The sequence below is a fragment of the Gopherus flavomarginatus genome, chromosome 21, assembly GCF_025201925.1.
Source record: "Gopherus flavomarginatus isolate rGopFla2 chromosome 21, rGopFla2.mat.asm, whole genome shotgun sequence".
Taxonomy (NCBI): domain Eukaryota; kingdom Metazoa; phylum Chordata; order Testudines; family Testudinidae; genus Gopherus; species Gopherus flavomarginatus.
In genome coordinates this window covers 14,669,108-14,694,857 of record NC_066637.1, presented here as the reverse complement: position 1 = coordinate 14,694,857, position 25,750 = coordinate 14,669,108, and the positions used below count along the sequence as shown (strand labels likewise).

Below are 25,750 nucleotides of genomic sequence, written 5' to 3'. Positions count from 1 at the left end.
GATCCGGTTACACCTTTTCCCTGCACTTGCAGATGCAGAGACTCATTTATGAGCAGGATGCAACTCCATGGACCTCAGGGCGCTCACCCCAGGGATGATGAACTGGGTGTAAAATCTCTGGGTGGATGGCACTGTAGTTTGTTCCGTTTACATTGGCAACTGAGTAGCTGGAAATACAGGTCTCAGCTTGGTTTAACCCCAGGTTTAGCACTGTCAGAAAGCATGAATTGCTAAGAAATCCTGCAGGAGGGAGAGGTGAGCTACAGGAGATGAGGAATAGAAAGAATCTTCTCAACCCAGATACAATCAGAGGAGCCACCTCCCCTGAGGAGGGCTTGAATAACACCAACAGACTGCTTTGCCAGGGCTTGTGAGAGATGATTGCCAAGCTTCCCCAACAGCAAAACCAGCTTCTCACAATGAGATCACTCTTCCTTAGCCACAGAGCGGGACTAGCCCTGGCTATTATTATTAGACTGAAGGCTGCTACTTTCAAGGTCTTTCACAGAAGATAAAACCCTAAAACATGCTGTTTCTGCCTCTGCCCCTTCAGGGAAACAGGCCCCAGATGCAGGGACGTCAGCTCCTCTTCACCACAAAGTGCCCGGTCTCAGCAGCTCAGCATGGAAGGCAGGCAACCCAGAGTTCTATTCCTGGCGCTCAACTGCCTTGTTGTGTGGGCAAACCATTTCAGCTCTCTGTCAGACAGGGATAACGATGCTTATTTACCTGCCTTGTCACAGCGGCAGCACCATGGTGATGATTAGTTGACATTAATAGAGTGCTTTAAAGAAACCAGATTAGCAGAACCTGCTATGAAGCACCACTTCCAAGTGGGAGAGGTGGGCTGGAAATGCGACGGGTGGAGGGGAAATTGTTCACCAGAAGACACTGGTGCTTTCCCCTAGAAAGGAGTTGGAATCAGAGAGTTAGAGGGCCAAATTCAGAGTCAGCGAAGTTAACGGAGTTGCACCAGGGTTCATACCAGATCTGTTCATGCCTGCAGCAGGCTCTCTTTGAATCCTTTGCACTCCTTCCCCGATCGCCTGCAGCAGCTGAGAAACAATGTCCTCTGCACCCCTCCCCTGCTCAGACCGCTTGCAATGTGGGGCCAACCATGCCTAATGGTCCACTAAAGAATTCTGAAAAGACTATTGAGGGAAGAAGGTGCCTCGGGGGTGGCCCTTCCAGGCCTGCACTATCCAATTAAAATATTCTCTAGGGCACTGCTGATCCTGCCAGCTGGAAGACCCATGGTTTGTTGACATGGAGCCCTGTCCAGCAACAAGTGAACTCACACTCAGGGCTCGCGTCGCCCAGGACACCAAACAGCCATGACTGAGTCACTGACAGCCTGACCTACGTCAGGCCCAGACTCAGTCCTTGCAGCAGGTTTTCTAACCCTAACCCTGACAATGCTTGGGGGCGGGGGACAGGGAATCCTAAGGTAGCACCCTTTGCCAGTGTAAAGGTTTTCATCCGACATATCAACAGTTCCAGCAGTTTCCCCAGACTTCAGGGAGATGCCCCATGCTCCTGTGGCCCCTTCATGCCGCCATTTCACTCCCCAGCCTGAGAGTGAGCTAATTCCTGCCAGAGGGCAACCTTGACTGAAGCATCTTACAGTAGCAGGCCACAGCATAATCCCCCCCCCACATCCCTTCCTCAGTTTCCCCTCTCAGGTAACCCAAGAACTCCAGCCCATGTTCTCTTGCCCCTTCGTTGGGGCTGGTTTATTACAAGAACGCACTGTGACTAGTACAAAAACTAAGCCCCCAAACATAGTCCATTTTTCACCCCCGCACAAGTCACATCTCCCCTCAGCCATTGATGTGACATTCTGCATTCCAGCGCCTTCTGCCACACCTGGTCCACTGGTCAGTCCTCTCTATCCCTCTGCCAGGACAGCCATCCCACTGGAGTACAAACCCACTTTTCCCAGTGGGCACTCCCACAGCCTCTCTGCTGGGAGCTGATCCTCACCGGGGGAACATCTCTTAGTCCCCCACTCCTCTCACTGTTCCCTGAGCCCAGCTCTCCAGCAAGGAGACTGCAACAAGTAGCCCCTCTGGCCTATGCTACTCCCATCTCTGGCCCTCAGCTTCTGCTTTCCAGCTCCGAGCCAGCAAGCAGCTCTCTCTGCTGCTTCTCCTGCTCCCCTACTTCAGCCCTGGCTCGAGATCAGCCAGAAAACCCCTCTTGCTGCTGTCCTTGCCTTTAGCCTTCCCCCAAGAAATACCTCCTGGCTCTGGCAGCTCTCACCTGCCCCTCCTCCTGACTCTCACTCAGGAAGTTCTGATTCACCAGGTCTGTCTGTATCACCAGGGAGGTAGGTGGCTCCATCCATCTCCCTCTGATTCTCCCTGGTTTCCAGGTGCTGCCCTGCCCTCTTAAGAGAGCAAATGGGAACACCTGTGCTCCTACAGGGGCACTAGGCCTACTTCATTTATTGGGTCCAACCACCTTATGACATTTCCGCCAGCCATGTCCCCCTGACATGTGCCCCATACAGATAATTCCACTGACCACATCTCTCCGAAAACCTGCACTGCCTTCCCCACCCCCATGGGGGTTCCCCCAGGCACTGCGCACACCCCTCCTTGTAGAAACACTCCTGCATATCACGCTTCCTCCAGAGACTCAGTCTACCACATTCCCCATACACCCCACTAAGGAGCAACTGCTGCTGACCATGTCTTCTATACCCCTTCACACCTCCAAAGAGGCACTGCCTTCCAAGTCTCCTGTGCCTCCCAGAGACTCCAGCTGACCACATTCCCAGCACTGTCTCATCCAGGAACTCCCATGCGCACAGGTTCCTTTGCCTGCACCCACCTCCTACAGACTCCAGGCTATTCCAGCATACTGCTGCCCATGATTCTCCTTCCCAAGATGTCAGTTTTTCAGAGGGGTTCCCCCCCCCCCGCCACAAATGTAGCAGCTTGCAGCTCCCCATTCCCTCTAGCCCAAGATAAATGTGTTGTTTCCTTCCCATCTCTCCAAGGCCTCTGGGCTCCTTTGTATTATTTCTCTCTGGCCTCAATGTTTGCAAGGCCTCTCAGTTCAGGAACCTCAGCAAAGCTGATTAATATGCTCTTTCCTCTGCTGCTTATTGCTCATGGTTATCAGTCTCTCTCTGGACATTTAGGCTTTTAATTAAATAGTCTTAATATTTGCTCCATTATTTTACTAGGGAAGGAAGTTAGGCTTACCGGAGGCTAACTGGCAAGGTTGCATCTTCTCTCCGTTCTAGACAGTCAGTGGCACATTTGCTTTTCTTTAGTCCTCTCCTTTCTCCTCCGTTCTCCGTCCTTTCCCAGAAATACTCAGCAGGAGCAGCACAGCAAGCTTGTTAGCTCCTTCCCCACTCACTCCGCCCAGCAAGTCGCCATGACCTGTTGGTTTGACATTCACACCTTTTCCAGGTAGTCCTCTTACCGGCTTTTCCAGCTACAGCTATTTTCAGCAGTTTATTACTCCCTGGTTTTCTTTTTTTAAGTTGTTAAAGGACATCTATAAATGCTTCTCCTCCTAATTGTTTTTAACAGCCTGCTGCCTGCGTGCCCTCCAGTCAGTGAGTCAGCCCCTCTTAGCTGTTTCTGTAGCACCCCCTTACTACAATAGCTAAGCTCTGTTGGTATCCCATTGGTGGCATCTGGCACCTACATGCCCCCTCTACTTCTAAGTGTTGCCTATAGGCATTTTTCTTGTCCTTATGCTCCCTAAGACTCACTGGCCATGTTTTGTAACTGCCTCTTCCCAGCTACCACAGGCAACTTCCTACAGCTACATCACCATCCACGGAGATGCTCCCTGACAACCTGCTGTGACTCCATTCTCTTTCTGACTCCCAGAAGCCCTTGCACTCACCCTCACCTTTCAGTGATATTTAGCACACAGCTTTGCCCTGTAGGTCTGCACTGAACACTTCCTCCCCATGTTACCCCCTCCAAAATCACCGTGGTGACTTCCTGCATGTGTGACCCTCCCAAAATCACCCCATGGTGACTTCCTGCATCTATGCCCTGCCCAAAATCACCACAGCAACTTCTTGCACCTGTGGCCAAAGTCCTCCTCACACATCTGCCAGACATCCCCTGAAATCTGTCTGCAATTGCTCTTCTGTCCTGGATCTTGTTATATCTACCCTCCTTCCTTTCCTTCCCACTGAGAGACATGTCCACCATCCCTTGGCTCTTTCTGGGGCACAGCACCTCCCAGTTTTAGGGCAGGGGGTCTAGAGAGTCTGGTATAATTTATACCTCCTTCACATCTCTTCAGGGCCTAATACCACCCTCAGTTCCTTGTGGGTGACTCCATTTGACTTCCTCTAGTTTCTCCACTGAGCTGAGGTCAAACTGAGCTCCAGGGGGAGGGAAAGTACTCCTACCCTGAGGCTAGACTGGTATTAAGGGACTGCAAAGCAGCCATATTGTCTCCCCGTTGAATACCTCTGGCATAGGAGGCCTACCTGGCAGACATAAAGCTGGCATTTTAGGGGACATGCCAGAGGGGGCATGTCAGAGGACCGAGGCGGCATGCCCGATGACATTCCTATACCACAGTTATTCTCTGGTGGCACAGTAGGTCATTGCAGCTTGCCAATGGAGAAAGGATGGTTCTGTGCTTAGGGTACTAGACTAGTGCTTGGGAGCCCTAGATTAAGTTCCCTGACCTACCATAGTCCTCCTGTTTGAGGCACAAGCTTCTTTGTGCCTCAGTACCACATCTATACCATGAGGTAATAGCACTGCCCTACCTCATAAACTGTGCTGCCAGATTAAAGAATTCTGGGACCCTATGCTCTATGGAAACTGCCCCCGTACACACTGGATTCGTGATGCTGTGAACTGGCACGTGGGGTCACAGTGCCACTCAGGTTTGGCCGGATCACCCCTCGTTCATGACAGAGGGGCAGGCAGGCCAAATCTGAGTGGTGTTGCAGCCTGAAAAAAACAAGGAGACCTGGGACACCTTAAAGACTAACAGATTTATTTGGGCATAAACTTGCAGCCTGGCACACTGGGTCACAGCGCCACTTTTTTGCTTTTTTTCTGGTGGTCGGGACTCCCCCCCCAAGACAGGGGCCCTGGGCAAATGCACTGAATGCACCTTGGTTAATCCAAGCTGGCTCACAGGTGTGTTGTGAGGATACATATATTATAGACCCTGTCCCAAAGCCCTTTGAGATCCACTGATGAAAAGTGTCATATGAGAGGTAGGTATTAGTAACCCTGAGCCCAACCCTGAATAAGGACGGGGCAGCCCCAATGGGTCCCTCCGCTGAGCTCAGCACCAGCCCAGGGATGAGCTGGGCCCCTTGTGTGTGTAACTTACACCACCTTAGACTCCGCAGGCTAAATTCGTCCCTGGCCAACTCAAGTGGAGGCTGAAGTTGCACTAGGGATGAATTTGGCCTCATTAGACTCTCTCATACCCACTGCCTGAAGCATAACTTTACAACCTCTTCAACATCACCTCTGCACATGGCCAAACAGGTTTTGCCATCAGCTGCCCCGGGTGCAGGCTCAGACCCTATGTTTGCCTGCAATTGTATCCTTTGAGAGCAGCTATCCCAGAACCGCAGACGAGAGATTTCACTCGCTTTTACCAGAGAAACTCTGCAGCCAGGTACAAGTCCCCCTGTGCTAGGACGTGCTGTCATTAACATTGCCTTATTCCACACAGCAGGCTTTGGGATAGTTTTTACAATGTTCTTTTTTTTTTTCCCTTCCCAAACAGGCAGGTTTTGTAAACCAGAGCAGCTGTTCCAAGGGTGAGGAGAGAAGGGACTGTACAGTTTCCAGTCTGAGATGACAGCTCCACTCAGCAGGAAGTTGCTTTTATTAAAATATTTTTTTGAAAGCATCCATCATACCTTTTGCAGAACCGAGGCTACCACGGACACTGCATTCTTCTCAGCTGGCTTGGGGTTTGCACAGATTTCAGGGCTTGCATTTATTTTACAAATATCAGTTCTCTTTGTTTCTAAGATTCTTGGTTTCCCTAAGCACAGTCAATACTCAATTTCCCTGCACAAAGCAACTGCTATTTGCAAAATGCCAAGCACCAGTGTTGGCCTCTTTACAACTAATCAGCAGTAGCAATAATAACTATTATTTTTAACGCTGTGAGCTGTGCCAATGGATGTGGGGTTCTTCTGTGATGTGTGAAATACACTTCTCAAGGTGTGATTAATTTTTATGGTCATAAGCATAAGGCAGAAGCATCCAAACTTTGCAACACTGAGGGATGTGTTGGCAATTAGCCAGCAGTCCTTGGGCATCACCTCATTTACATGTAAATTTACATACATTTAACTTAAAAAAAATCCACATGCCACCATAATATTTTTATCGTTGCTGGCAGGTGAATAGAGACTACTTGGTGTTTTAGTTCAGCGGCTGCTATACACAAACTGCAGGTGACTGGTTTTGTCTTCATGTATATAAAGGGAAGGGGCAGCTGCAGGCCTGCCCCCCCAGAAGTTTCACCCAAGAGCTATGCTTTGGGGTCCCTGATCTAAGAGAAATATTTTGTGACTAATAATTATATTTATAGACTAAGAATTAATTTAACTTCCCATGAACAACTGTGCATTGTTAGTCTGAGCTATTCCACAACAGCTGCGCTGCACCCCAGAAATGGCTGCATTTCAGTGCTGGATGACATGTTATCGTATATGTCTGACCTAACTCACAAGACCGTTGTGAGGCTTAAGCTAGGGCCCAATCCTGCACACCCTTATTTGTGTGAATAAGCTTTACTTATGCTTGTTGTCCTATTAAAATCAATGGAATTGCTCACGTCAGTGCATATCGCTTGTGTGAATGAGAATTTGCAGGATTGGGCCCTTCATGTTTGCCAAATACTTTGAGATCCTCAGATGAAAGGCAAATGTGATGGATAGCCTGACCCTGTAATGGGCTTCACTTGGGCACAGAGGTCCACCTGCCCGGAGCTCATTACAGGAATGGGTCTACAGTTCACATCTTTCAGTGGGTGCAGGATTAGGCTCTATTATTCTTAGGTCTGATTGTGCGTGACTTGTGCTGAGTGTGCCAGGAAATCATTTTCTCCCTCTCTCTCTCCCTCTTTTCATTCTCTCTGCAGCTGCTTCTTTCATTTCTCTCTCCTCTCTCATAAAATCAATAATTTACAAGAGTTTGTAAAGAATTCCCCCAGAAGCAAGGCTGGGGGTGAAGGGTGTCTTTTAAGTTGTCAGCCAGAATCCACCAAGATTTACATTTATTGCAAGTATTCAATTAATTGTGTTTGAATAATACAGCCCTTGATGCTCCATCAATAAGAGAAGGATTATAGATTCTCTCATCATCTTTAGAGCTTAATATCCTCCCTTTCTATATTTACTGTTGCTCAGACATATTTTCACAATATGTTCTACACTTGGCATAATTTCCTGCCAATTAACATGCTTCCAGATTCCAAACTGCATCCTTTACAGATGTTTACATTCACATTTTCCATTTAAAGACGCCTGTGACATGGAAGTGTCCACAAAACTAGCTGACACTGCCTCCTCACCACTGACACAATTGCTTTTGTGCTATTATAGTAATATTTTAATGCCATCTCCTGAAAAACAATCATCAGAGCCTTTCAACCACCAATTGACAAACCTGCTCAGCTTGAGAATAGGAGCTCTTTGTTCTCGTTCCACAGCCATCCCCTCTGCATAATCCTCTCACAGTGTATTGTCCACAATGAAAAAAGGCTACACAACAGAAACCACTCACACAATTGTTAGAGAGAGAGAGAAGAAAAGAAAAAAGAAAAAAAGAAAAGGGGAGAGGGAATAAATAGAATTAAGCAAATATATTTTTCAAATATATAAAAAGAGAGAGACACTTTGCAGTGATCAGTACAGTTTTGGAGGTGGGATAATATTTTTTTCCCTTTGTTCCCACCCTGCCCTTATCTCTCAAATGTCCGTTTTGAAGGTGGCCACACATCTTAAGTCTAAAGGTACCTACAGCTGCACAGATCAGACATCTCCTCACTTTTAAAGCTACTTACATTGTTTTGTTTGTTTGTTTTTTAATGACAAAGCTGAGACCATAGAAAGAGTTTATGATACTGAAGCAATGAATCCCACGGCATGGAAAGCTTTTTGCATTATTTTGCATGTCCCTCATTTGGGGCCTTGCTCACCTGTTGCATCTCACAATCAGGTGCTAGCAGATTGAGAGATGCTCTTCTTGTTGAAATTACGATCTTCTTAAAACCGCTCTCCGTAAATTTCACTTCCTAGCTAGGGCAGTTCTTTGGTGAAAGGATCTCAAACATAGCATTACACATACACACAAAACCCCCCAACCCCAGTAAATATGAATTCTTATTAACACAACCTAGCTGTCACAGAGTGCTTTTCCTCCATTGAGATCACCTTGTGGCACCAGCCACTACAATAACGACCCATTTGTAGGCATCTTCATGTTTTATTGTTTATATAGAGGTAGGATCTAGTAGCTAACCAGAGTGGGGCCCCACTGCAATAGGTGGCGTAGAAACCCATCAGGAACCATTGCCAATAACAACTCGATTCACATGTGAGTCAGACCCCTGCACCTTTGTATGGCTATTGTTGTTATTCTAGAATTATGCTTCTTAGTCTCAGTTGCCATTGGTCAGCGATGAACATTCCTGAGTTAAGTCCTGGGCCCTTTTGTTACATCTGTCTCAGTCACTCCCAGCTCTCGTATCGCTCCATTCCATGTTATGACACCAGATCTCCAGAATCTTACCACCAGCCCCAGCGATGGATTGTGAGTTCTGGTAAGAATCCATGGAAGCCTCTTGCTGGCAAAGCTGGGAAGAGAAAAGTTGTGCTAGTTTTGCAAAACCAGAAACAGGAAGAGTTTGGCTCCAGGTGCCATTTAAGCTGAGTCCCCTCCCTCCCTTCAGCCCAAGGTCAGAGAAGGGGAGCTGGTGAATGGCTCTGCTTTGGCCCAGCTCCAGTAACAATCCAGGCAAACACACTCTTCCTCCATCCCCCAGCCCCTTCTGCTCCAGCAGCAGGCATGTTATTGTTCGACCCACTTGGCAACTGTTGGAAGTTAGGGACAGCACGTTAAAGCTTGGGCAGGTTTCCTCAGCAGTGAAAGGGCCAGCGGGAGCAAGCACAAGGATCCTGAGGGTTTTTTTTTTTTTTTTTTTTGGTCTTTCAAGTAAAATCCTTCTCCTTGCCAGTAGTGAGTTTTTGTTTGTTTATCAATACATCAGGCAGGCAGTTCTAAGCAGGCAGGAATGGCTGGTGGGTTTGCTCTTGTGTAATGTCATCCAAGGAGAGACTGGCACAAAGATGGAGGTGTGTGTGTGTGTGTGTGTGTTGAAATGAATCAGTGATGACTAGCAAACCAACACACCCAACCCATCCGGGTCCATTTAACTTTCCCCTGGGGAGCAATAATCACACCACCTCCATATGCCCAATTCACTATTAGCCTCAGTATGAACAGAAAGTACTTCCAGCATGGGCCAGCTCGACATTTCATTAATTTCTTCTTTCCTTGACATTCCCCCAGTGACCACCTAACACACCTCACTCTGAGACAGACATATGCAGCCTTAGCGTTCAGGCTGAAACAGATTTCTCTGCATGCTGCAGGCACAAAAACAAGACAAGAGATAGTGATCAGACACAGGAATGGACTGTTTTGTTTTTTATTGTACATTGCAGAAATAGCCCTGTGTGGTGGATAAAAGTGCAACATACACAATATTTAAGAAAAGGAAAAAAAAATAAAACCCTTCTTGAGGTCTGTCTTTCAAAGTTGCAAACAAAACCAGTAAAATAGTCCCTCACACAAGAGGCTTTTTTTTTTTTGCACATATCATGCAAAAAAAAAAGTAAAAGAAAACTCAGAAGATATTTTTATATATATATACATATATAGATAGATAGATAGATGTCTAGATATCAATAAAATCCAGTAGAGAGCCCTATAAAGAACAGAAAAGACACCAAAAGTGCTACTTTACATAGACTCAAAGAGCACTAAATAAGAAATGAAAACAGATTGCCATTTGGCATCTCAAGATATTTGGCACTCTTGTGATTACATTGGATTTTTTTTGTTCCTTTTTTTTTTTTTTAAACACAGTCTATTAAAGAGAATAAACTGCCACAATATAGGAAAAAAACAGAGATTACCCACACTACAGACTGCATGGTAGTTAGAAAAAGCTGAGCATTTTTTTTCTGTTTTACATATAAAATTTGTCCATTTGCGCTAACTTGAGCAGTTGCTCACAGCAAAAGTAATACAAGCTTTAAAAAATAAAACAATAATTCTTCCTATATAGTTCATTCCTTATAAAATTTTTTCACACATTCCATCAATACGTTAAAATGTGACTGAAATATATATATATAATTTATATATAATTTTTTTTAAACATCCAAGGACATCAACATAAAAAAACCCAATGAACCTGACAGCATGTTACATCCAAGTGCACAGAATCATTTTTGCAAGATTAAATAATGTAAACAAGGTGCTCATTTGGAACAACCATGACCAGCAAAAGGTACCACGGTCTGAAAACACTGTGTTTTGCTGCCTTGTTCAAAGTACTTTAAACCCCACATCTGGAATTGTGCAATATTCATCATCATATAGAAAAAAGAAATGACTAGTAATTTAAACAACATAGCTGCAACTGATACACTTTGATTTATTACTGTTTGTGGGCTGGGTTTAGGTTTTTGTGGGGTTTTTTGGTGGATTTTTCTTTTGGTTTGCACATTACTTAAACCTTCTTCCTTTTCGCACCTCTTCTGTCTCCAAGCCTGATGTTAAGATACAATCTGCTGATGTGCATTGCGGATCATAGGCTAGTAATGAAGGATTTCAGAGTGCTTTTTTGTTTGTTTGTTGCCAATAATGTGTTATATTGTAAATTAATTTTTCCCCTTTACTCAGTGTCTCTGGGAGGGAATTAAACACCAGGAGGTGCCTTTTCTGAAAGATTTTTCAGCACATCATCAATTCTATCATCTTCAATGACAACTGTAAAGCAGAAAAACAAAATGATGAATATATTGTAGCTTCCCTTGTCCCCCCCCCCCCCCACTTCTCCTTGCTGTTGCATGAATTCCCCCGGTTTTGCAATCTGCCTCCCTGACACATGTATGGTTCACAGAGACTCTCTACCTAATATCCAAGGCAACACTGAATTCCAACACACACACACAAAGTTATTGCAAATGATTTTGTTTAAACAGCATAAACGTCAGGGAAACATGAGTTTCAAAGAGAAAGAACTGTCTCCATTCAGCAATTTGCTTCTATTTAAAAAGAAGTGATACCATTGCAAAGAATTAAAAGTACCGGATAATATTACACACTTAATCCAGTGTTTTCAAGGTCACCAAACACTTGGCCGCTAGGGTTAGGTTGCCTAAAACAACTGATGGTGTATTTATTTAATCAACTGGGGTAAGTCGTAGCTGAATGGAACCTATCCCCCTCTGAAATGAGTTGCAGAATCTCTGAGCTCTCCAGATGTCAAGAGACACCTCCAGGTTAGCTATGTTGTGATTATTGAGATCACTTGGAATTTCTTTGTCTCTACTAGGGACATGAGGTTAGGACTGTTGCGGGTTTTTTATCATAAACATGCAACGTGGAGAAAAAGAGACAAGAAAACATCTAACTGCTAGATGACCTTCTCTCTCCCCTATGAGAACCTACACGATCTACTGCAGTTTTTTCATTCCTCTTTGCCACTCGATGCAGACTCAACACCTCTCCAACAGCATTTTGACTTGCAAGCCGGAATTCTGCGCACAAGGCTCAGACTTGGATTTGATACATTTAAACTAGCCCGAGAACTCCATGCTCCCCCCTCCCCCGCCCCAGTACGCAGAAGGTTTTAACTACAGGGATGTGTTCAGTTCTCTACAGAAGTGAAAATGCCGTTGGGGAGGTGTTGAATGTGCTGAGAGTGGCAAGGAGGAGTGGGGGTAAAAAAGGGCTTTGGATCTGTTCACCTAAACTGTGGGGTAAAAAAAGACCCATCTGTTTACACTGCTAAGTGAGCAAATGATCCCAAGCTGCATTTATCCCCCCACCCCCCATTGATCACTCCTGTGCACAGAGCAGGCACACAGCGGCAAATGGAGCTGCACCAGTGCCCGGTCCCCGCCGCCCTGGGATTCCCCCCGCAGACTGGGGATCCCGACCCCTTACTCAGCACTTCAACCCGTTCCGCGCGGGTGCAAAGCCCAGTGGCCGCCGCTCCGGGAGCCCCATCTCGGGGCGCCTGCCTGGCTCCCTGCCTCGAGGGGCACCAGCGCTTGGCAACGCGCCTGTGGGGCGGGGAGAGGGGGGCTCCTGGCCAAGCAGGAGGGGGGGGGTCAGGGCGAAGTGACTCCGATTCCGAACAGCTGCGGAGAAGGCGGGGTGCGGGCTCGGGGGAGACCCCCCCCCAGCCGGGGGCTGCGGGGCTTTAGGGAACGGGGCGAGCCCGGCCCTTACCTCTCTTGCTCCTGCCGATCTGCCCCAGCTTGGGGGGCCTCTTGCTCTGCCCCCCCGCGAAGAAGTTGCTGGTGTCCTGCAGGCGGCAGGTGAAGGAGATCTGCCCCACCTCCCCGCCCTCCCCGTAGTGGCCCAGCTTGTCCTCGCCGTAGGGCAGCACCTCCGACATGGTCTGGCCGGGCGGGTCCGCTGCCCCTGGCCCTCCGCCCGCTCCTGCTCGCTCGCAGCCGGCAGACAGGGTCGCCGCTGGCCCGGCAGCCCCGGCCCGGCAGGGGAAGCTGCACCGGCGCTGGGTGGGGGGGGTCCCTCTCCCGACTGGACTCGGCGGCGGCAGCAGCAGCAGCGGCGCGGCCCCAGCTACATCCTCCGGCGGCGGCGCGAGAGTGGCCGCCCGGCTCCCGGGCGAGAGGAGGGGGCGGGGGGCTGGCTGCGGGCTCCGGCAGGCACCGAGCGGGGGGAGGAGGCAGAGATCCCGGGAAAAGGAGCAACGTCACCGAGGGCAGAGCCCGGCTGCCGCGCGCGCGGGCTGGGCTCGCCCCTGGCGGGGGGGGGGGGGGGGTTCGCCCCTCCTTTGCAGCCCCCGCCCCAGGCTCCGCCTCCCCGCCCGGGTGCACGAGAGCTCGGTCCGGCTGCTGGGCTCTGCCCTTCCCGGGCACCTGCCACCTCTGCCCGAAGCCTCCCATCACCCTCCCCCCCCCGGCAGGTGGGGACAGCCAGGCACAGAGGGGGTCCTGCTCGCCCGGCCTGCCCCAAGCCTTTGCTCTCACCACTGATCCTTACTGCCTCCTAGAGGGAGAAACAGAACCCCGGGCTCCTGACTCCCAGACAGGGCTTAGCCCCGGCACCTCTGGGCCTGGCAGTTCAGGGCCCTGGCACCTCTGGGCCTGGCACATCAGTTATGAAAGTAAAAAAAAAATACCTGAGCCCCAGCACCTCTTTCATTACAAATTAAGCCCTGTTCCCAAGCCGCCTGGGCAAGGCCACCCTTCCCCTCCTCGACCAGTTGACCTCTTTGGTTTTCAGCAGCAGGGCAACGTCTCTGCTTCTGCACCCCACCCCATATACACTGCAGCATTCTTGCTTTTCTGATGCACATCCCCATGCTCCCTTGATTTCTCGGAGCGCCCCTCTTGCAGCAGAGTGGAGGAGGGGTGCTTTCAGCAACAAGATGGAGTGGCAGGTACAGAGCCAGCAAGCTGCCAGATGCTCTGCTGAAAAGGCAACGGCTGCTTCTTTAATGTATTATTATTGTTCATTATTTGGAGGAAATCCCCCCCCCCACTCAGCACCCCTCGCTGCTCTGATCTCCAAGAAAGGGTCTGACAATTGCCTTCCTCTGAGTACCCTGGTCTGGGTCAGGCTCCTTAGTAAAGGAGCAGGGACACAACCTCAGGTGGATGTTTCAGTGGCTCCCTTTAAAAATCTAAGGAGCGTTTTGAACAGCTTCTGCCCAAAAGCCTCAATACTGAGATTAACTTCAGAGAAACACTGAAAGAAGGGACCTAGATAATCTAACCTGGTCTAGCCAGGTATTTAGACTGCTTGTCAAATTGGAAAAGGGCCAATGTCTCCCAGTACCCCAGTCCTAGGGAACTGAGTGTAATGTTTTCACCTCTCTTAGCCAGAAAGTACAGGCCCATAGAGACAAGCTCAGCTCATCGCTCCTGAAGAAGCAGCACCCTCCAGCAACAATCCCATTTATATCCTATCTCTGGCATCTAAGTAATTGTCCTTTTCCTCTCTCATCCCATCCAGGAATCCCTGTCAAGTGGATTCTCCCACCACCTTCTGGGAAAAGAAGCCTGAATGTTCATTCCCTGACTAAGGTGATGCAGTACCCTGGCCAGCCATTACAGCAGTGGGGAAAGGGATGGCAAAGCCCAATTTTCTTTTGCCTCAGAGCAGCAGCTCTGCAGTAATGGCACTAATGCAGCGGGTGGAGCATTTGTGAAGCCTGGGCTGAGGCTATTGCCATCTTCCTTGTCATGAAGCCTTACGGCCAGGGAGATAAAATCTTCTACACTGCTGGCAGCTTTACTCTGTAAATGGCCCTGTTTCCTAATGTGTGCGTTGCCTCCATAACCAATCCTCAGTGTGGATGGAAAAGAAGGATTCACTCACAAGGGGGTATAAATGGCAGAGAATGAGGGATGTGGCCTGCTCACAGTGCTGGAATATATAGTGAAAACTGCCGTGTGGTAGCTATATGCTCCACATACCTGGCTCTCCACACAGCCAACACTGTAACAACCTACATGGAAGCTGGAGGGAGGAGCACAGGTTACAGGAAGGAAGACTTTGGAGGAGGCGCTGGGAAGTTAGTCTGCGTGCACGTGGCTGGAATGCTAGCTGCTACTGCAGCACCCCCATGAACAGTTCTCTTAATAAAGATTTGATTTAGTTTTAGAAACATGGTGCCCTCTTATGTCATTACTCAGCATGCGGTACGTGAAACAAGCACTGTGGTCATCTCACCTGTCCTGCTCTCAGATGCATGTTTCTGTCACTACCTCCTCCTAGCAGTCCTGCTGTACTGAAGGAGGTGATGTAATGTTATAAGGTGTAAATGCCTCCCGGAAACACTGGTGTACTCCCATGTGACATGGCATAACTCTGGTGCAGTGTGTCTGAAGCAATGCCTGGGCAACCTGATACCCTGTAACTTCCTGCTGCTGGAAGGCAAACAAAGGAGTCTCTTTTGACCTGGAGGATGTGACTTCTGCAGCTGGGGAAGCAAACAAGGGGAAGCAGGAAAATCCTACCCCAACACAAAGGTCACGCTATAAAACACAGGAGCTGTGAAATTTTTAGTCTAAATCTGTAGTTCCCTGTGTCCCAATCCAACACAAATGGCTGTGAAACTGCAGGGCTGCGTGACCGACAGCACCATAAAGGGTGCAACATCAAAGGTGTCCTATGACACACGGCAACCCCTCTGTAAGCCAAAGTGATGCTAGAGTAACAGCACGACCCAAGGGAACATGAGGTTATGCAATGCGGCAGGACCAGTGTAACCCAATGCAACAGAGGGAGATGGACCACTGCAGCATAGTGCACTGCAGTGTCATCTGATACGAACACCTAATCCAATGCAGTATGATAAAATGGTCTCCTAATTTGGCGATTTAAGCACAGTGATGCCCATTGCAGCAGAATGAGGCTGGAACCTCATGCAGTGCCACATACACATGCTGAAGCAACGCTAACAAGGTGACAGTGACTAGGAAAACCATGTACCATTCCATCCCGCAACCCATAACGCGCAGCTCCAGTGTACACCCTTTGAAGGGAAAGGAGGGCATAGTTAGCAGAGTTCACGAGTCACTGCTGAGCCTTACAGGCATTTTTTGTAGTCTGTTCTTCTCTTTGAGCAAACCTCTTTTGCTTGGAGGGTAACATGTTGATCCTGCAGCAATTCCCTCGTCTTGTGCAGATTTATTCAGTACGTGGAGATGGGTGTGAATTTTAGTGCTGGCAAAAGGTGCCAGACTGACAACCCTGACGACTGAAATCTTGTTTATGCAGAGAACAGGTACTAGCACAGTCAGTGGCAGCTTACGGAGAAGGGGCAGGGATGGGTAGGGGCTCTGCTCCTTCTCTCCCATTGAGGTAACAGGAGTAGAAGCCAGTCATGCATGCTTTGGAGATATACCAATCTAGAACTGGAAGGGACCTTGAAAGGTCATTGAGTCCAGCTCCCGGCCTTCACTAGCAGGACCAATTTTTGCCCCAGATCCCTAAGTGGCTCAAACCACTGAAACTCAAACCCTAATGCTCAAACCACTGAGCTCTCTCTCCCTCTTTGAACCATGGGTGGAGGGCCTAGCCCAAGAGGTGTTTGAATCGTCCTATCAATGGCTAGTCTGCATGCCCACTCAAGCCTTAGGCTCTCTGCTGAGGCTGCCAGGAAAGTTCCCAGTTAGTGCCCACCACAGTGGTACCTGGACTGATACTGCCTGCTCACTATGTCACCGTCAGGTGGGAACAACGCTTCTGTCCTTCCTCAGCTGAATTTGAGCCACTGACCTAGAAGCAAAAGGCTCGGGCTATCCTGTTACCAAGCTCATTGCCCCTGCTATAAAGTTTTGTGATAAATAATATTCTTTGTAGCATTCCCAACTAATAACAAATGGCCACCTTGAAGCATTTAATGCTTCGCAAGCACTTCAGGAATCAAGGGTCCGGACAGCTCATGAAAGTGAGCTACAGAACCTTTCGTTTCTGGGGTACCGATCTGATTCCAGCTCCAGATGTCTGTGACTGAATGTTATTGCCACTCGACAGCTGTTCCATGCCCTCTCTGCAGTGAACTGGTGGTCTCAGGCCAATTCCTAGTGAACAGATGTGCACGTGAGCCTCAGCACTAATTAACACTCCTGCTGGCAGTCTTGGCTGAGATCCAGCAACCTAGGATTGATGGGTTTAGAGACAGAGCTACCCTCTCCCTTTAAAGATGGGGAGGGGGAGGCAGATCAAGAAAATCAGGGTAGCAGAACGTGTACTGCTGTTGCGCACAGCGTACTTGTTCTGTGGATACAGGACTTCAGCCTCAAATGTTCCACCACTACTGAATTCAATGGAAAAAATGGAAATCCTTTCCCTGGCCCTGGGCCCAGGAGCCCAGGTGACACCGAACATTGGCAGGCTGGGCTGAGGGACTCCGGTGTGTGTTTTGGGACAGTACATTAGAGGGGGAGCTGGAGGGCACCGTGGTTAGTGACTGTGGCAGAATCACATCATCTGAAGGGGATGTTGTCTGTAATCTATAAAGTGCTTCAGCAGTGGATGAGCAGGTGAACAAGCACTTTCCACTCCCGAGAGGTTTAAGAGCTCCAAAATGGATTAAGTGTAAATGAAGAGCTCTTTGGTACTGTCTTCCAAGAACCAACCCACCCAGGAACTCGAAACCTGATTCTCTCAATCCTGCCCAGCCTTGCAAGGAGATGCTGGCTGTCAGCTCCCCAAAGCCTCTCGTTCTGATGTTTCTGTAACAAATAAGCCTATTTCAGGCTTTGCCTGCAGACTCGCTGGTCCCAGCGCACAGGAGATGTGTTTAAACAGTTATATTTGCGTGGCTACCTTCTTTTTCCCCTGGAAATCACTTGGCAACAGAGATAACAGAGCAATGGTGTGGCTGCTGCCTGAAAGGCTAAGTCTGGGCTGGAGAAGGAAGTCTCACTTGTGCCAAAGTCCCTGATTAAAATGGACAAACAGGCTTCATGGGAAGCAACCCTGACCCTCTGTTTTGTGCAGTACATCGCTCAGCAGAGGGAAAATGATACAGCAAAGGAAATAATAGGCAGTAATGGGTCAAGCAGCTGGGTATAAAAGCCTGCACTAATTGAGCACAGCTTTTGGATAATTTCCCTGCCTCCAGAATGGAGGGTTCTCCTTTTATTAACCACAGGCCTGCTATACTGGGCAGGCAGCATGGCCCAGAGGACTGAACACAGGAACAAGGACCAGAAGCATTTAAAGCATATGGACATCTCTACCACAGATTCCCTTTGTGGCCTTGGGCAAGTCACTTAAGCACTCTGCCGCTCCCCATCTAAATGCACAGCAATGCATAATTCCTGTTAGCAGAGTGCTTTGAAAATGAGAAGTACCACGTTGCTACCTGATAATGGAAAAGAGGCTTTTTAAAGGTTCCTTAGTAGCCTCAGATTTTAGGGGCTAAATTTTCACTGCAACGCTTAAATGCACCTGGATTTGTGGGCTCACCAGACCCAAAACGAGGCCTGTCCACCACACCGACTAGGGATATCAAACCAGCATGCTCTTAATTGCTGCGAAACACACACAATATATCTGACCATCCCACCAACCAGTGTGAGGTCCTTAGTGAAGTTAGCAGCACTGCCTGCCACAGAGAGGTCTGGCAGCAAGAGGGTTAAAACAAAAGCGTCTCCGAACACCATGGTTTATTAATAAGGTACACAACTTTCTCTGGCCTTGAAACGTTCTTGGTGGGTTTCAGGAGCGGGGAGAGTTGCTTGCTGGTTCAGTTTTCGCTTGTGCTGGCACTGCGTACCCAGCCGGTCACGTGATCAGTTTCTGGCTGCTTTATACAACTCTGGTTTCTAAACTAGCAGCTGGAGAGATCAGACTCATTTTTGAAAAGAGGAGGGGAGCGGGGGTGAAGCAGAGAGGCAGCATCTTCTGCAGTGTAATTGTTCTGCTGCGCGAGAGTGCGTCTTGATTCAGGTCAGTAGTAACGTTTCCGTAGACACTGCTTTTAGGATGGTTTCTGCAGAAGCAGCACTTCAGCTACATGAAATACCTATTTTACAACTGTACCTATTTACTGATCCTTCTACGGCTCTTCTACCACTCAGTGCAGCTGCTCAGATCATGCAGCAGAGCTGATGTTGGATGAATGCCACCAAGCAGCCAAGTCCTGCAGGCAGATACCACGTGGCTGCTGATTATTTTGCTGCCACTGCAGGCTCTCAATATTGCATTGGCTTGGTACACTCCATCTGAGGAAGTGACTTACAAGCGTTACCTGGACCACAGTAGGCAATCCCCTGCTGAAGGAAGAGTTTGTCCGAGGAAGGAATTCTCCACCATGCACAACTTGCCCTGGGGAGGGGAATCCCATCACTGAAGGACAGATGGGAGTAAAAGGTTTGCCATCAGTAGTCACTCTCATGCACAGTCCTGCTGATTTCAGTGGAATACTCATGCTAGTAACCACTTGCCAAAAGGTGTAAGGGGTCAGAGTGTGTCCCTGAGTGAAGGCACAGAAGCAGCTGGCAGGAGGAAATGAATAGCTTGTTAGAATGGGTCTCTCATTTGAGCAACATGGTGGGTAACAAGGCACATATGCTCATTCAGAACCTGTCGCAGAGATTCCCCTGCCTTGATACTGTCGTTCTTATTATCAGTCCATGCTGCTCAGGCTGTGGCTGCTTTTTGGGTAGGATACATTTCACGAGTACTAAATTCCCGTGCACTTTTTTCTATTTCTTCCTGGAGAGTCTGGCTGAAAACCAGAAAGACAAGGTGCAGCAGGAGGTGGTGGTAATGGTAAAATTAGCTCTGCTATCATGCTTTACAAAGGATGGCCGGTATCACTAACCATGTCCGGCAGCTGGCAAAGCTAGAGGCAGAGAGAGGGGAAGTGACTTGCCAATGGACACAGGTATGGTCTAGGATAGTGATACTCTGACCTCAGTGGTTCAGGAGCCAAATTAGGACCAACATTACTCGAAGGAGCCATAGTTGTGTGAATTCATTGTTTCATTTACTATAGCACTATATCTTTTATATAAATAATTCTTCTCACAGCAAATAAGTTAATAACTTAGTGCAAACTGATAACTTAATTGGTTAATAACATAGTAAAAGTATCTTGACTGGTTAATAAATAAATCACACAGTGTTTTAATATTATGTGCTGCAAAGAGCTGCAGCAGATGCATTAAAGAGTCCTCAGTCTGAGTATCTCTGGTCTAGCATCACCAGGGATAGAACCCCGGTCTCTTTATTCCCAGATAGGCACAGTTCAATGCACCATAGTGCCTCCTTGTTTGAGATATAAAAAAATCCATCATTAAGAGGAAGGCAGAGAATGCAAAGAGCTTGAAACCCTGGAAAAAAGAGAACATGAGGGGAAAACACACATACAGAGCTGTCACCACATCGAAAACAACAGACACGTCAATTTGTTTCTTTAGACATTCAAATCTAGCAAGTTGATCAAGCTCTCGCTCTGAATTCTGTCCCTGGAGACAGCTGCAGCTAAAAGCTGAGATCTTGACAGATTCTGCTGTTTACTGGTGCGTTGCTATTAATTCTATCAGCTAAGGATGGAAAGGGATAGCAGTTAAATTGGCAAAGGTTCACAATCCCCCAGATCCTGAAAAGAGGCTGCTTCCTGGCAATCCTCCAACAACTGAAAGAGCCTCTCTGCTCAGAAAAGTGATTAACATGGCTTCATTGCATCACCTGTTTGTTGCAATCATTTTAATAACAAAGAAAGTTTACAAATAAATTATGGGGCTTTTTCCTCCCCTCCAGCCCCCAATTATCCCTTCATACTGAGTTTGGGATCTGAGGGTCATATGAGGTTATTCTCTTTGGCTGCATCATCACCCTGGTCATTGGGTGATCTCCTTGTCTACAAACTGTGGCCTCCGTGGACTTCCATTGCTATCACTGTGTTGGCACATGCTAATTGCCTGGAACTTACGACATAATTTTGCCAAGGCCTGACTAGAACCCAGCTCGCTTCTCTTTAGCTCTGCAGCGCTGACAAGAGTAAACACTTATTTTTGACAGTAAAATCAGCTGATCCGATTCCAAATACAAACAAGGAGCGGGTCTGTTGAGTAAGAGAGAGTTGTTTTTACACAGCGTCTTTTTCAGAAGAGACGGGCACTTTGAGCCGCCCAAGAGATCATTTTTATGACATCATAAAATGCAAGGAAAGTCCTTTACAAGAAGATAAATTGCTGTAGACAGACACTGAAAATTAAAAGACACTTAGAAAACAGAACCTGGGAGAAAAACCAAAGAGAACACAAGACAAAAAGAAAGACGACCACCTTTCCCACAAGAGAATGAGAAGCAAATAAATGAAAGGGAGGGAAAAAAGAGACAGGAACATGGAATGAAAGGAAATTGTAATCGTAATACAAACTAAAGCACCAGTTTGGGCTCACTTATTTTCTATTGCAGTAATGCCTAGAAGTCTTACGTGAGAGGAAGGCCTCATTGTGTTTGAACCTGTATATACGCACTGTCAGAGAGAGTCCCAGCCCCAGAGAGTTTACAGCCCAAATAGACAAGACAGAACAAGGAAGTATTTGTATCTCCAGCTGACAGGGGAAACGGAGGCATAAAGAGATTAAGTAATTTGCCCAAGGTCACAGTCTGTAGCAGAGCCAGTAACTGAACCAAGGCCTCAAGAGTCCCAGTCCGACTCCTCAACCACAAAATCATCTTTTGTCTCTTGTCCTGCAGATGTTTAATTAAAATGCTCAGTGAGCGCTGAGTGGCAGTCTCTCAGTTTCATACCAAATCCTGCTGTCTCCCCTTCCTTACTCCCAATGAAGGAGCAAACCTCATGGAGAGAGAAATTATAGTTCACATTGGAACCAAATACAATGGTCATACTATACAGAGAACCACAGAGCAAGGAGTGACCATATTAATAACAATATGTATGGTTATAGCGATTTTCATCAAGAAGGATCTCAAAGCACTTTAAAAATGTAGTGTTTTACAAACTATACACAGGATAGGGATCATTTCAGTCACCACTGAATTGCAGCCACTTTGGGGGTGGGGCATGACAGCTGTTTAACAGCAATGCAAGAGTTCAAGACAGAAAGCGAGGGGAAACACCTTTTTCCGAACAAATATGCGAGGGAGAGGCAAGGAGAGATTTAGGAATTGTGACCAAGACATGAGACACTCAGCATTATAGGATTCATTACATAAATCCCCATTAGCATCCTTCTCCTCCCCAGCTCTGATCAATTCTACTGTATTCCTCGACTGAAACAGGTGGCTGGGGCGGGGGGTGGAAAACAAACCCTCCTCTGGACTACATGGACAGGTACAATGCTATCACAGCAGCGGCAGTGAAAGCGCCTAGTGTGAAACAGAAATAGCCTTGCGTGGCAGTTCCCTTTTCCCTACTGCTCTTCATTATTGCCCCCTCCCACCCCTACGTCTCTCCTCCTCTGCCTGACCCCACCATTTCTAGGCAAGAGAGGCAGCCTGTTAACAGTTTTACAGCAGTTTTTGCTAGAACCAGTATTTGCAAGAAAGCACAGTGGTGAGAGAGCCATAGCCAGGTGTACTGGATATCATGGTTCTATTGCACCATCTAGAGTACAGATAGGACCGGACACAGCTAAAAACCTGTGGAAAACATGCAGCTTCAAACTCTGCAGCCTGAGGGCTTCTGAACATTCTGTTACAGATGAAACGTGTCTGGTGTAGGAACATGTTACGGTCCAACTGCTTCCGAAAGTTGATGATGCCGTTAGTCTCCCTGCTGCAAAAATGTCGCCTTTGTTTTGGTAAGAAGATGATAAATGAATCACCAGAATAGCATCAAAACTGGGGAGAGGCAGAAAGGTCAGTTTCGTGCTGCCTGTGAGGACTTTCTTGATTCACTGCCTTATTTCTAACCCTCCAAGGATCTACTTTTGGACCAAGCCTATGCAAGTTAAGTCCTTAAATTAGAGAAACTCTGGACTAATGCAGGACAACTGGCTTATCAGGAAGAAACAAAGCTCCATGAATTTCCATTAATAACTCTTGTTTAATTGTGAACCCGGCCATAAAAAGACTCTCACAGAGGGACATTATAACTTTGAGTTTCCCATTTCTATTTTTTAAAAGACATGCATAATTGATTAAGCCGTTATTTCATCCCTTTGCAACCCATCTTGCCTCGGATCTTGTGGACAAGCCTGTCAATGCGACATCCACCTCAACACTGCATGGTTGAGTGGTCTTTTAACTTGGCCGCAGGCAGGGAAACTAGACTGCAGTGAAGATGCTCTTTGTCAGAATGCCAGCTGGATTGGCACGGGGATAGATACAGGGAAGGAGAGCAGTGAGACCCCACTGGCGTCTTCCCACTACTTAGATGTCTCAAGCACTGAAGCATAGGCCTGAGTGGCATCCCCTCTAATCCCCACAGGCCTGCTCTCTCAAGTAATGGGCAGAATAACTGGACCGCACTAGTGGCTTCACCGCAGGGCTCTGCAGTTTCACTGCAGGATACTACCACCTACTTGATACATATCCTGTTTCATAAACATGCCTTGGATTGTTTCACTGTAAAACTAATAAAGAGAATTTACCTTTTAAAAAGACTCAGTTCAGCTCTGGAAACGGTTTCCTGAGGGGAAACTCACCTGTCTATGCCTGCAATTAAATCCAACTACCCCTTGTTTTAGTGAGAACCCCAAAAGGCAATGGTCCTGTGCTCTCTGTCCCAGCTTTGCAGAAGCAACTCATACTATTCCCAGAGCTGACATAATCCTTGACGCTGGCACACAAAGATCTCTCGGTTTAACCTTGTTAGCATTTAACAAAGAAACAAAGTACGTAATTCACCCTTTATTCTAGCTGCTGACAAAAGGAGTGTGTGTCGAAGGGGGAGTTGTTTTCATTTAAAACCAAACCAACACAGCTCTGAGCTCTCAGAGCAAAGGGAGTCCCAAAGTGAGGATTATAAAAGGCTGAAACTCGTGTTCAAGTTCATTGACTGCAGCAGAAAGAGTGACAGTCGTGCTATGCAGGATATAACCTTTAATGGTGTCAGTTTAATGTGCACGGTGCGGCCATCAGTCTCGCACAATGTGTAACAGGGAGTAAAATAACAATGAAACAGCTGTACAGGAAGTGACTAACAAGCACATCTGGAAGTCATGAGGGATTTTTGGAGGCAATAAAATGGAAATTCTTTTGTCCAAGATTGATAAAGTGGCTCAACCCACTTCAAAATAAAGTGTAGTTCTGCTCCTCCTGGCCCATTTCAGCCAAAATATCCTGGATTAAATGTCATAATGAAACACACTACAGTACAGCAAGCTCATCTTGCAAGGCAGGCCCCGGTAATGTATTCTATTTCCATGACAACTACACCAAACCATTCTACTGATAAATGCAGAATACACTGATCAGAGAGGAAGCAAAAAAGCCATTGTCCCAAATCTCCTCCCCCACAACCTCCAATAACCTTCACAATCCTTGGTACCTCACTCAGAGGATTAATGCACCAGGGCAGACAAGCTGGGGCACAGGATGTGCTGGGCACAGTGTGTCTCAGAGAGAGAGAGATGCTTGTTAATACAGATAAGAGTATGATGACAAGTCTGAAGCTGTGAGCTTTGTAATGAGGATATGGAGTGGCTCTGGGGTAGCTGCAGCATCTCTCAAAGCATTTTACTCTCTGTCATATGCTGGACTGGCTTAGGATACAAGAATATAAATAAACACACACAGATCTCTCAGAAGCCTTTTGCCCTGCCAGCTTAAAGAGCCACACAAGATCCAAACTATATGCTGGATTTCAGTGAGGAGGGCAGCGGCAAGAAGATGTACCTAGTCTATGTGGAAATGGGGTAACAGGTGGTTTCATTTATCAAAGCAACTCCTTCCTAGTCAGTCTGACGGACGGGCCTCTACACACGGCATGGGGTAACAAAACGTCAGGAACTAGGATACGAGCATAAACTAAGAATACATCCGATAGTCTCCCCTTGTTCCTTTAAGGCATCCTCATTCTTCTATCACGGGTAGTTGGGAGAATGTGGTGACATGAAAAAGGGCGAAATTGTTAAAGGGAATTTACAGACAAACTGGCCTGCTGCTAAATCACATCAGTGGTTTGGAACGCTCCTGCTTTGGCCGATTCTCTAATAAGCCAGGGGTAGGCAACCTATGACATGCGTGCCGCCTTTCAGCTGATTTTCAGTGGCACTCACACTGCCTGGGTCCTGGCCACCGGTCCAGGGGGCTCTGCATTTTAATTTAAATTTTAAATGAAGTTTCCTAAACATTTTAAAAACCTTATTTACTTTACATACAAGAATAGTTTAGTTATATATTATAGACTTATAGAAAGAGACCTAAAAATGTTAAAATGTATGACTGGCATGCAAAACCTTAAATCAGAGTGAATAAACGAAGACTCGGCACAGCATTTCTGGAAGGTTGCCGACCCCTGCTCTAAGCAATGGTCACTCAATCCGTTTGTCCCATTCTCCCCAGGGGTGAGCACCTACCATTTCTCCAGAGAAGGTGATGAGGAACAGGCCAGTGCAGGGGCAGAAGAGGGAAGAGAAAAAAGGATGACAACCCATTTTGAACATTTTGTGCCTAAAAAGCAAGGGCTTAGCAGACTTCTAGTGCCCAGTAGCGGCAGGATGGGAAATGCAAAGTGGTTTGAGTGAATTAAGTACAAGACCAGCAGCCAAAAACCCCAAGGCTTTGGGCAAGTTTCAACTCTCCAGGTCTTTATTATCCCATTTCTTAAATGTGGATATGTACCTCATGCAGTTGTTTGAGATTACACATTTGTAAATCTACAGACCCTCCCTCAGGCTCTTGTTCCAATATAGGAGCCCCAACTCCCAGCCAGATCCTTGATTACAGGATCGCTTCTTTGGAATGGAGAGCCATACTGCAACACATTCAGTGCTGCTCCACTGTGACAGAAGTGACTGACTAACAGGGCCAATGACTACCGAGCCTTACATGGTTTAACTGTCTTA

General features: G+C 47.4%; 1 protein-coding gene across 1 annotated transcript; it reads right to left on the bottom strand.

Annotated features, from left to right (window-relative positions):
• Window positions 1–10,880: 10,880 nt before the first annotated feature.
• On the bottom strand, window positions 10,881–12,885 carry CAMK2N1 (calcium/calmodulin dependent protein kinase II inhibitor 1). The gene is made up of 2 exons (XM_050931861.1): window positions 12,504–12,885; window positions 10,881–11,033 (listed from the first exon to the last, which is right to left on the bottom strand). Exons 1-2 carry the CDS (start codon window positions 12,670–12,672, stop codon window positions 10,963–10,965), a joined length of 240 nt encoding a protein of 79 aa, XP_050787818.1. The 5' UTR covers window positions 12,673–12,885; the 3' UTR covers window positions 10,881–10,962.
• Window positions 12,886–25,750: the final 12,865 nt, after the last annotated feature.